Source organism: Rhinatrema bivittatum, chromosome 2 (genome assembly GCF_901001135.1).
Source record: "Rhinatrema bivittatum chromosome 2, aRhiBiv1.1, whole genome shotgun sequence".
Taxonomy (NCBI): domain Eukaryota; kingdom Metazoa; phylum Chordata; class Amphibia; order Gymnophiona; family Rhinatrematidae; genus Rhinatrema; species Rhinatrema bivittatum.
Genome location: NC_042616.1, coordinates 151,516,090 through 151,528,794, shown reverse-complemented (window position 1 = coordinate 151,528,794; position 12,705 = coordinate 151,516,090). Strand labels below are relative to the sequence as shown.

At 45.9% G+C, this 12,705-nt stretch overlaps 1 protein-coding gene across 1 annotated transcript in view; it reads left to right on the top strand.

Annotated features, from left to right (window-relative positions):
* The window catches only part of MALRD1 (MAM and LDL receptor class A domain containing 1), a 954,719-nt gene that overhangs the window by 68,708 nt on the left and 873,306 nt on the right, over positions 1–12,705 (top strand). Inside the window, exon 8 of the mRNA XM_029587045.1 lies at positions 2,157–2,314. Coding sequence (XP_029442905.1) covers positions 2,157–2,314 — 158 coding nt within the window. The remainder of the gene's footprint in view (positions 1–2,156; positions 2,315–12,705) is intronic.

Below are 12,705 nucleotides of genomic sequence, written 5' to 3'. Positions count from 1 at the left end.
CTAAGCATTGCTTACATTTGAACTGTCGCAAACAAGTACAATAAAATTACAATCGGGCCGATACAGTAAAGCGCAGCCACGGTTATCCAGTTTTTAACCCGCTTTGGACGCACATTTTGGACACGTAAGGCGTACCTGCGATTCAGAATCGACTTTTACACGTCCTTACCGCTTGCCGAAAAGGACGCATATCCCTTTCCGCCCGCCGCATGTATATGACATGTTAATGATCGGATTAGCTATTCCCTCCAATACAGTAACATGCGCCCAAATTATCGCCCTGTTAACCAGCTTATTTACCGCGTTTTTAACCTGAATATTTACTGCCTACCCTGTCCCTGGCGTTAGTGTGGTTTTTGGTCATGGATGTCCGGAAAGAGACAGGAACGTCCATGAACAGAAGCCACGACCTAGACCTTCCCGCCTGTATCCGGGCATCCATGATCAGAGGCCCCGCTGCCTTGAGCACCCGGCTGGACGTCCAAGGTCGTGGCTTGGACGTCCAGCCAGGCGCTTAAGGCGGCAGGGTCTACAGGCAGGAAGGTCCATGAACGGAAGCCGCGACCTCGGACATCTAAGGTCACGGCGTCCGTTCATGGATCTTCCCGCCTGTATCCGGGCATCCATGATTGGAGGCACTGCTGCCTTGAGCGCCCGGCTGGACATCCAAGGTCGCGGCTTGGACATCCGGCTGGGCGCTCAAGGCAGCGGGGTCTGTAGAAAAGAACCATCCACTTACCTGGTGGAATGACATTTCAAATGACAGGTACCAGCGCACCCTGGATACTGTATAGGCGCTGCATACTGCTCTATACAGTAAAATGGATTGCAATCGCCTACCGCTTCATTGACGTGCTTTGGACGCCACTTGGATTTGCGTCTAATTTGAATAATGAATCGAGCGGTATGTGAACCAAAATATGCGCGCGGCAAACGACCGGGCGCCCTGCACTGCCGCACTGTTTCTTAAGCATCCTTACTGTATCAGCCCAAAAATGATTTAGCACATGTTTGCTCATAGAGACAGAATGAGAGAAAATTTTAATGAAGCTCTCTGATTTTGTTAAGCTTATTACTTTAAATAAACAATGTCATAATTTATCTAGAAAAGGTTATGATTTTGGAAATTGCATTAGTTGTAAAACTCATTTGTTGTTGTAATGTTTATATGATAATGTACTAGCACTGGTTTTGGCTTATAATCTTATTGCATTTGTGCAGTTATGGTAGATACAAGGATCTGCATTCTTACTGGGACATCAGAAACCAAGTTCCCACTATCATAATACCAGTTTAAAAACAGATAAAAGGAAGGCTTAGTTTTTAAACAGGCCAATTGCAAAATTACAACCTCCAATTGTGAGTGATCACAACCCTTAACTAACGTAAAAATGCATGGTAGTTCCCCTTTAATACATCAAAAGCATGCAGCAGTTTAAGAAATAGCAGGGGAGAAGGGGTATTTGAAAAAATATGAAATAATCTATTGAAGGAAGATAATTAGATTTCTAATACATTCTACAAAAAGTGATATCAAAGAAGGCAAGGTATTCATTCAGATTTCTGGCTAAGATCTTTTCTTAGGGTCAACAGATCAAGAGGAATCAAGCTCTAATTTGGAAAGAAAATATGCTCCAGACAATGTGTTAAATACAAATCTAGGCAGAGCTAAAGTCTGCTGTCGTCTGCTCCTGAGGCTGTTACACCGCCAGGTGGTTTCAGTTTCAAAGCCACCTACCTAAACTTCATATTTTTACAGACCATAAAGGCTTGACTGAAAAGATTTGACTGGTAATAAAAACTGGAAACGTGCTGGGATCGGAAAAAAAAAGACAAATTGCAAATAAAAGTAAGAGTAATCATGTATAGAATGAAAATGTAAGGAGGCTGTAAATGTAATATGGATCTTCAGAGATATCAGCCTATTCCATTTGAAAGAACATCTGTCAAGCAATAGCTGTCTACAGTGATATCAGCATCTTGGAGTTCAATAAGAGTTTGGAAAGATTTTGAAAGAGGACATCTTCATTAAAAAAAAAAAAAAAGATTAATACATCAAATTTTTTTATAATCTTTGCAATTAAAGAAGCCTTACTTTGTAGCCATGTCCTCCAAGTGTGGCAAACATTCTTCAAGTGTTTGAATTTTATTTGCAGGTCATTATGTATGGGTGGATGCTGACCAAGACACAGTCAACAAAAGTGCTTTCCTAAATAGTCCTGTGTATCACAGCACTGGCCAGAAATGCCGCTTTCAGTTTCACTATTACATTGAGGAGCACAATAATTTAAGGCTTCTATTGTATACTAATAAGGTAAGGAGAAATCTGAACTGTATTGTCAGAATTTAATAATAATAATTTAAAAGTAATTGATGTATACAGGAATAGCTCTAGCATGGCAAGTTTTGTGCGGGTGCAAAAAGCTGTGCATGTTTATGAATAGGACAAACACACTTTAAGCTTGTTTCCAGTGCTATTTCATACTGATGCCAAATAGTAGTGGAATTGTGAATTGCTTCCAAATATTAATTGCTTTGGGATACTGCTTTATTTTTTTGTTTACAGTCACTTTATCACTGATTTTGTTTTGATCTCAGTTTAGAGTGATTATTTTCTTAGTTCCCAGGAAATAAACTGGAGTACAGTGCATGACTGATCCTACCACTAGGGAATAGGGATTGGTTGAACCTGTCTGTTTTAGACTGGAATTGTGAATTCTTGCACTGTATAGGGATGGATTTAGGATTTTGCCACCCCTCAGCAGAGCTAGAAGGCAGCAAATCTTAGCCAGCCTATTGCCCCTAAATGTTGAGTGCCCTAGACACAGTCATAATGGATGCCTATTGACAAACCCAGGGCTGGCACTGTACCTTTGTTATATAATATATAAGAAGGCCTAGCAAGTGTCAAGCACTTTGCTCCTGATTTATCAAGGATTTTCTCTCATTCTATGTCCATGGGAAAATACCTTGATGAATAAAATACTAAGTTTGTGTGTCTACGCAATTAGTAATGCATCAACTAAATAGCACAACAGAGGACCCAGAATAGTGCTGAAAATGTTGTCCTGGTAAAACCCAGTTATTAACCCCTTTGGTACAATCCAGACACCCCCTAGTGGAAGACAAATTTGGTCCACTCAGAGGGAACTGGGCATGTTCCTGCAGAGGCTGTGAGTCAGATGGTGAGTAGGAGTTGGAAAGTGAGGAAGTTGTAGTTATTGGTTTTGTTAAATGGTAGCTGTTTCCACCAACCCAGCTCTCTGATAAGGCTTCCAACCGCTCTAGGTGAAGGGATCTCTGCTGAAGATTACATTTCATATGAGTACTAAGAAGAGAGAGTGAAGGAGAATTTGTCATGTGAATTGACTCTTGGACATGTGTTATACCTGGAATGCTATGCAAACTGATTATCAGAGTAAAATCAGAAATGGGATAACAAATCAGGTGCCAGTTGAATAATCTGAAGTAGATTGTCATTTCCCTGCCCTCCTTAATTCCTAACATATCATATCTTACATTTAACTTTCTCTTGACATATTCAAATTCAGTCTAAAAACTCAACTTTTTGAGACAGTTTTCAAATCCTATTGCTTCTCCTACAATAAATACACTTCTTGTTTGTCATATATGTTTGTTGTGACTAGAATGTAACCATTAAAGAACTGGGACAATAGTAGCACTTTATAAATGATAAATAGTTATAACAGTGTTAGCAATGCATTTGAGAGCCAGTTTCATATTCATTTTTAAAAGTGTTCTAACAGCTACTACTGCTTATCATTTCTAAAATGCTATAAGATGTATGCAGTACTATACAAATACATCCTTACTATTTTAGCTCTGGAAGCATAAACTACAGAACACTGGGGGTGGGTGAGTTGAGATCTTGCTCCCAGCAGGGAATTTTTTTTTATATGAGGGTGGGATGTGTCCTGTGAGATAAGGACATACCCAGAGCTACTTTCTCCTAACTCAGAAATTAGAAAGAAAAGCAGTAATCTGAAGGGTAGGGGTAGAATGGGTCAGTAAGATGAATCTCAGTTTAGCACAATAAAAATTATAGCAGGGTATGATGCTCCAGGGTGGAGCAGACAGAGAGCCCTAAAAGATTTCAGCACAGCACGAGAAGATGTCTAAACAAGTAACTGTAGATATGTTACGAATGGGCAATCATCAGGTGTAGTGAACACCACCTGCAGGAGTGACTCCAGGTGGAGAAAAACAGGGGTTGCAGGAGAGCCTCTGATAATGGCTGGGAAGGAATGTGGTGTAGGCAGGAGTGTATAGAACTGGGTGATGGCTGGAAACCCGTGGAGCTGAGTACTGGCTGGCAAGGAGGCTGGTGCTGGCTGGAACCTGTGGAGCTGGATGCTAGCTGGAAGGTGTCTGATGTACTGGGAGCTGGCTGGAGGGAGTCCAATGCAGGCTGAGGGGATCCCTGATACAAGGCGTGTGAGCTTGATACACCGGAGCAGCATGGAGGTAGTTGTGGAAGTGAGTGCAGGTAAAGGTGATCCGGATACTGGAACTGGGTGCTGGTAAGGATGGACTCAGGATAGCGTGCAGGTAAGGGCAATACTGATTGTAGGTATTAGTGACTGGACTAAAGGAACCCGGGGAAGCAAGACTGATAATGACTAGACAGCCTAACCAGACAGTACAAACACTGAACATAAAACACAAAAGCCAGAAGGCAGCAAGGCAGAAGCCCGAAGGCAAGGCAGAAAGGCAGAAGCCCGAAGGCAAGGCAGAAGCCCGAAGGCAACACAGCAAGGCAGAGGCCCGAAGGCAACGTAGCAAGGCAGAGGCCCGAAGGCAACGTAGCAAGGCAGAGGCCCGAAGGCAACACAGCAAGGCAGAGGCCCGAAGGCAAGGTAGCAAGAAGGCTAGAGCAGGGAGCCCAAACAAGCTCGATGCCGAAGCACTGAAGTATTGGGTAGACAGGGTTATAAAGGAAGTCCAGGACATAGAGCAGATGACTAGGACGGATTGGACAAGCCAAGAGAGCATGATCTTGAGGGACCTCTGGTGGTGAGGCGGTTGCACAGCAGCCATAGCTGTAATAGTAACCCCCCCCCCCCTTCTAAGGCCCCCTCCTCCTCCTGGGTCCCAGCTCTGCAGGGGGTACTGAATGATGACAAAGTCAAACCCCTCCTGGGGTGGCGTGGCAAGCTTCAACCCTTCCAGAGCTGATTTGGCAGGTTCACTCCCCTCCTGGGGTAGTGAGGCAGGCTCAAACCCTTCCGGAGCTGATGTGGCAGATTCACTCCCCTCCTGGGTTAGCGAGGCAGGCTCAACTCCCTCCGGAGCTGATGTGGCAGGTTCAGTCCCCTCCTGGGGTGACGTGACTAATTCAACCCCTTCCCGGGGTGACAGAACAGTCCGAAACCCCTCCTGGGGTGACACAGCAAGTTCACTCCCCTCCTGGGGTAGCGAGGCAGGCTCAAACCCCTCCGGAGTTGATGTGGCAGGTTCACTTCCCTCCTGGGGTAGCGAGGCAGGCTCAAACCCCTCCGGAGTTGATGTGGCAGGTTCACTCCCCTCCTGGGGTGATGTGACTAATTCAACCCCTTCCTGGGGTGGCAGAACAGTCCCAAACCCCTCCTGGGGTGACACGGCAAGTTCACTCCCCTCCTGGAGTAGCAAGGCAGGCTCAAACCCCTCCTGGGGAGATGTGACGAATTCAACCCCTTCCCAGGGTGGCAGAACAGTCCCAAAGCCCTCCTGGGGTGACGCAGCAAGTTCACTCCCCTCCTGGGGTGATGCGGCAGGCTCAGACCCCTCCTGGGGTGATGAGGCAGGCTCAGATGGCAGGGTAATAAAGTCTGTTGTGGATTGTTCACCACTTGTGGGAGTAGTTATGATGGTGCGAAAGGAGGACAAAGACTGGACAGCTGAGGACTTGGTAAATAGAGATGGATTCTTGAACCCCAGATCATGGTTCCCTGGTTCTGAGGTGTGGACTTGCAGCTTAGTGAAAGCACAGGCAGCTCTGTATCGTCTTGGGAAACAGGTCGTTAGTCATGATTGACCTGCAGCTGTGGGAAGCAGAGCTCTGCTAGGGTTAATTAGTTCTCTCTGCTTTAGAAAATTTTGTTTCTGAGACCCTAGCATGGAAGTCACAGGAGCATTCCTGACCAGGTGAGTTCTAGGACTTTCTGGGAGATAACCTCGCTCAAAAAAGCAAGTTTTCTTCAAAGTTTTATGAAAGGATGTGCTGGGATTCTCTATCCACAAACTGCCAATAGTAGTAACATTATTAGTTGGACCAGAATCAGAACACAGACTAATTGAACTGGCTGATGTTTCTTGTGAAGCAGCTGGTCCGGTAGCTGTGCAACAGGGGCAAGGTTTGCCTGGGGGTAACAGGCTAGGGATACAGGAGCATTTCCACCATCCTGGTCTAGGGGTATTGCAATTTAAAAATTCTTGGTAGACTGAAACATTCTTTCTGTGACAGTTACTGCATGCCCAGTGTTCCTGATCTGAGAGCTGACAGGCTAAACAGTTTTGATAACTTAAATAGTTCAGGGTTTGGCAGGAAGCACAGATATAAAACCTTTGAGACTGAGACATGTTGTGGCTTGTTGAAAAAAAAGTTGACTCACCGGATAAATACAAAGTCCTATCTCTCTCTCTGGAGGTGGATGGCTTCGGAATGCGGTTACGATTGGGCAATCGTCAGGTGTAGTGAACACCAACTGCAGGAGTGACTCCAGGTGGAGAGAGACAGGGGTTGCAGGAGAGCCTCTGATAATGGCTGGGAAGGAATGTGGTGCAGGCAGGAGTGTATAGAACTGGGTGATGGCTGGAACCAGTGGAGCTGAGTACTGGCTGGCAAGGAGGCTGGGGCTGGCTGGAACCTGTGGATCTGGATGCTAGCTGGAAGGTGTCTGATGTACTGGGAGTTGGCTGGAGGGAGTCTGATGCAGGCTGAGGGGATCCCTGATACAAGGTGCATGAAGGTAAGAGTGAGCTTGATACACAGGAGCAGTGTGGAGGTATGTGTTAAAGTGAGTGCAGGTAAAGGTGATCCGGATACTGGAACTGGGTGCTGGTAAGGATGGACTCAGGATAGCATGCAGGTAAGGGTGATACTGACTGTAGGTATCAGTGACTGGACTAAGGGAACCCGGGGAAGCAAGACAGATAATGACTAGACAGACTAACCAGACAGTACTAACACTGAACATAAAACCCAAAAGCCTGAAGGCAGAAGCCCGAAGGCAAGGAAGCAAGAAGGCTAGAGCAGGGAGCCCAAACGAGCTCAATGCTGAAGCACTGAAGTATTGGGTAGGCAGGGTTATAAAGGAAGTCCAGGACATAGAGCAGATGACTACGACGGATTGGGCGAGCCAGGAGAGCATGCTCTTGAGGGACCTCTGGTGGTGAGGCAGTTGCACAGCAGCCATAGCCATAACAAGATATAACACTCAGGAAAGTATTTTGGACATTTTCTTAATCAGGCCATGATTACTAGGGATGGGCATTCAGAAGAAACAAAATAGGAAAAGAGTTGAAATTTTCTATTTCATTTTGGGTCGATTTAAAAATGGAACAATTTGAATTCTGACAAAATTATGTTGGACTATCACCCCACTTTGTAAATTGGGGGGAAAAAAGTAACCTATCAGGCTGGGGTCTCACATAGAAAATAGGCTGAGACCCAAAGCTGGGGCCCTGGCCTATGCCCGAAAGTGATGCCAGCACCTTGACCTAGGCTCAGGCTCTCAAATCCAGGGCCTCACCTAGGCATAGGCCATAACCTGATGCAGGGTCCGTGGCCTACACCCAAGCAAGTTGCCGGAGTCTCAGTCTAGGCCTTGGTCTGATGCTTGGACCTCAGCCAAGATAAAAGAAAAGGCCCAGGACCCAAAAATTATAAAAACATACCTGCTCTGACAGAGGCCAGATCCCAACACTAGGACCTAGGCTTAGGCCAAGCCCAGGCCCAGGCTTGACACCAGGGCCTGACCCAGAGGTAGAGTCCCAATGCCAGGGTCTAGATCCAGATCCAGACCCAGGCCCAACCCAAGGACCTGACCTGGAAGCCTTGTCCTGATGCCTGGACTTCAGCCTAGGCCAGGTGTCAGGCCTTGGCCTCAGGCCTCAGTCTGTGCCCTAGCCTAGGCAGAGGCCCAGGCATCAAGCCCCAGCATCAGGCCTGGATACAAGCTGAGGCCCTAGTGTTGGTGCTTGGCATCACTCCTCAGTCAGGGCTAGGGCCCAGGCATTGAGACCCGGTCTCCAGACCAGACCCCAGCATTAAGCCCAAGTGTCAGTGCACAGCTTCCAGGTCAGGCCACGGCATTAGGTCTGGGTCTGGACCCAGCCCCATCATCAGACCTGGGTCTAGGTATCAGGACCAGGCCTTCAAGCCTGGGTTTTGTGTAGGGCCAAAGTCAAGATCATGGTAACCTATTATGGCCTAGGCCTATGCAAGGCCGAGGCTTTTGCCTGAGCCTAAGCCTTATTATTGGATCCCCCTCAGACCTGGTAAATGGGGGCTGGAGAGAATCATGGCCATGGCATTTTTTCAGGAAGGAAGGAGGGTAATGAGGCTGGGAAGCCTCAGGAGGAACCCCCCATAAAAAAGAAAAATAATGAATTTTTACTGCTTTCTACCCCTAATGATTACAATGAAGGTCTGACATTGACAGCCTTGCCATTCAATCATATTTGAAATGAACTCTAGCCAATTGATAATAACTTGCTGACATGCAGAGTGTGCCTATAATTGTCAGAAGGCTCAGTCAAACCTAATGAGATATCTGGAAGGCCAATTCATTCAGATGTCTTTAGTTAGTTAACCAATAGATATAGATAGCCAATCAACCTGTTATAATGTATCAAGTCACTATAAGGCTAGCCTTAGACTTCATTTTATCTGTTATATGTAAACCGATGTGGCAAATTGAATGTCGGTATAGAAAAATAAATAAATAAAATAAATAAACGTCTATATATTAGCTAACCAATGAAAGATGCTTAGCACCAGATAACCACTTGAATCAGAACCAATGATGACAACCTAAACTCTACCTATGATAACTGCATGCAAAATCATTAGCACAGAAGTCTAAACCAAGAAGGTCGCAATGGACAACAGGAAGCGATGGGAGCACAAGACATTATAGAGAGGCCTGACAGAACAAGAGCATATCCTGCTAAAGACTTTGATTTGATCAGACATATAAAGCAGCTAAACTTCATATGAGTATAAATTGTGGATGGGAATAGCAACTTTTAGGGCGGATTTTAAAAGCCCTAAGCATATAAATTCCGGCGTTTATGTGCATGGCTGGGCCTTGTGCCAGTGCTGGGCAAATTTTCAAAGAGGCCCAGCCATGCACAAAAATGCTAGCATGAATAAGTGCCGGGCGTCTTTGAAGGGGCTGGCTAGGTGCCAGGTTCTGGGAGGGGCAGGCCAGGGCAGCACCATTCATCACTGTCCCAAAGATTTGACTGCCAGTGCAAGGAACTTACTTCAGGACAGGCCCTGAAGTAAGAAAACAAGCAAACAATAAAGAATAGGTAGGGTTTAGAGGGTAGGGAGGAGAGGAGAAGAGGAATCAAGTGTAGATAGGGGGGTAGGGAAGTTCCCTCCCAGTCCACTCCTTAATTGGAGCAGACTGGGAGGGAACTGGGAAAGGCCAGAATTCGTTGCTGCGTGGAAATTGTGGAAGTCCCCCTCCCTTGCGTGCCGCCTGCACATACGCACGTGGATTATAAAATCTGGCACACATGTGTGCACGGCCCATGGATTTTCTACCATGCGTGCCCTGACACGCATATGTTAAAAAACCAGCATGTCCATGTGTGCACACCGGGAAGTGCACACACAGTGGAAAATCTACCCCTTAGTGTAACAACTTTAAGTAGTAGGCTTTGTTAATAATGTTGGGTGAATTCCTATTTTTAAGTGATTGCCCAGAGGTGATAGAGTTAATAGAAAGGGTGGGGTTACATAGCCTAAAATTGATTTGGATATGGTGATAGAACCTGGGAGGTGGAAGGGTTCCACTAATGGTTAGCTCCTTTGTACATTATGGTTATAGATAATTAGCCTGGAGATTAACTTGGGGATAGGAATCCAAAATTTTGAGATTAGGCTTATGATTTCTATTCCCTGTATTTCATTTATACAATTTTAAATTTAGAATGGCATGTTTTTAAATGTTGTTTAAAAGAGAATGAAAAATTAATGGATAACAACTGGAGAAACTAATGATAAAAAAATCTCCTTTAACAATCAATGAAGGAAAGAAATGACAATTTTTATACCTATAAAGTTAGAAACAGAATGGACAATTTGTTAAATTCACAGAATAATGTTTACACTGTGTGTCTTTTGTTCACACAAAGTGAGGAAGTGCAGTTTCTGCTATGTAAGTTTTACTTATTTGTGCTGAAATAATTACACTGGAAAATGCTTAAAAATGGAACTTTATATTGTTATTGTCAGGAAACCTCTGCTAATAAAACGGGTGCTTTCTTATCTATCTGTGCTTGCTAGTGTGTCTTTTGTAGTAATTTACACTGCCATTGCCTATACCTCTTCCTCTTGTTTTGAAGCAGGTGGCCAAAGGAGACCCATACTAGGCTGGTGTTAGCTGAGCAGGGGCATGGACAATGGCAGCAAAATTGTGATACCCAAAGCTAGCCGTGCACTCTTCCATCATTACTGCTTCTGTGGTAATGGAGGCTATATTTCTATAAATGGTTCTGGAGAAGAATATTGTCTGGAATTCCCTGAATCAGAAGATATTAATGAACTAGTAGCTGAAGACAATTGGGAATTGATAATGAGGGGATAGATAAAAATAACAGTATTGAGAGAAATCACCAGAAAGAGCAGACAATGAAAATAAAAAGTATAAATGATGCCTCTGACCTTTTTCCTCACTGTTCTCCCTCAACCATAGTTGCAGTGCCAACATCAGCCTGCAAGGATTCAGAGAAGATATTGTGCAATACATCTTTGGTCAGGATTCACTTTATAGAAAGGGAAGACCAGCATTTTTATTCACTGCAATAAGATCATTAGTCAAGGGAAAGTACTGAGGCATCTGACAGATGCTGGTATGCAGCATCATGAACAAAAGCAGTATGCACTAGCATTGGCAGAAGATGAGGAAGGTAGTACTAGCTTAGGGACTAGGAATATACAGGGTGTAAACATTCATTTTGTTTGTTAATTCATTTTCTAGGTCACATTCATTTGTCAGGCTATTTGTAATGAAAAAAAAAGATTTGTGTTTGCTTTTCATTCATTTTTTTGTTTACATTGAAGTAAATGGGGGAAAGCCACATTGACTTCAATGCAAATGAAAAAGAAAAGGACCGAGACCCAGGCCTGATATTAGGGAATGTCCCGAGGTCAGGTTCCAATGCTGAGGCCTTGGCCCAAGGCTGGGTCCCATCGCCATGGTCCAGGCCTGAGTCTAGCCCAAGTCCTGGTGCTAGAGTCTGATCAAGCTTTGGTGGCATTGACAAAGCCCAGCCCTGCACCTAGGCATAGGCCTGACACTGGGGCCTAGACTAAGCCTGGTCCCATTTACCAAGGTATAGTCTGGGGTCTGATGCCAGGGCCTGGTAGGAGCCAGTTTCTGTCGCCATAGCTCGGCCTCCGGCCTCATCCTGGACCCAAGGCTGGATTCCATCACTGAGGTCTTATCCTGGGGCCTAGCAAAGGCCAGGTCCTATTGCCAAAGCCCAGGCTTTAAGCCTATGCCTAGACCCAATGCTGGGACCAAATCTGAGGTTGGATTCTGGTCACCTAGGCACTAGACTAAGCCCGGGTCTGAGGCTGATCATATCACTGAAGCCCAGATGCTGGGGGTACATCCTGGGCCTGGAACTAGACCCAAATCCAAGGTTTGGCCCAAGCACAGGTCTTAGTTACTGAGGATCATGCCTAGGCCCAGGTCAGATGTTAATGACCAGGCCGTGTCCCTAGGCCTAGGCTCAATGACTGGATCTGAATTGCCAAAGCCCAAGTTTAGGCCTAAGGCCTAGATGAACATCCAACTCTGGAGCCCAGCACAAGTGAGTTCCATCAGCAGCACCCATACTTGGGCCTAGGCCTAAGCCAGAAGTCAGGTCTCGGTCACTGAGAACTTGGCCTGGACCTAGGCCCAGGCCCTATGCCGAAGAAGGGCCCCTTCACCTGTAACCAAGGTACCTGACATCCATTGACTCAAAATGAGGTCCTCTGCTGGAGGATCGCAGCATAGTGACACTACTCTGGTATGTTCCTCCAGAGTGGTTGGCACCAGAAGTCCTGTTTCTGGGACTCTGGGTCTATGCCTGAGGCCTGGGCCTAAGCTAGGCCCAGACCTCAGTGACTGGAACTGGGTCTCATTCCAGCCCCAACATTGTAATCATGACTAGGCCTGAGACCTAGGCCCTGCCATCATTGACTAGGACCCAGCCTCATGCTGGACCCCAATTTCTTGCTCAAGCCAGAGCCTCAGCTATGGGACCCAGCCTTGTCCTGACCCTGGTACCAGAACTAGGCCTATGCCTTGGGGCTAAATCCGGACTTCAGTGACTGGGACCATGCCTTGGCCAAGCCCAGGCCCAGGACTCGGCAACTCTGCCTGGGCCTCAGAGATGAGACCTGGCTTTTGCTGGGCTGCTATATGTGACTCAGACTTATGCTATGGCCTCAACAACTTGGATCCAGCTTTGGGCATAGGT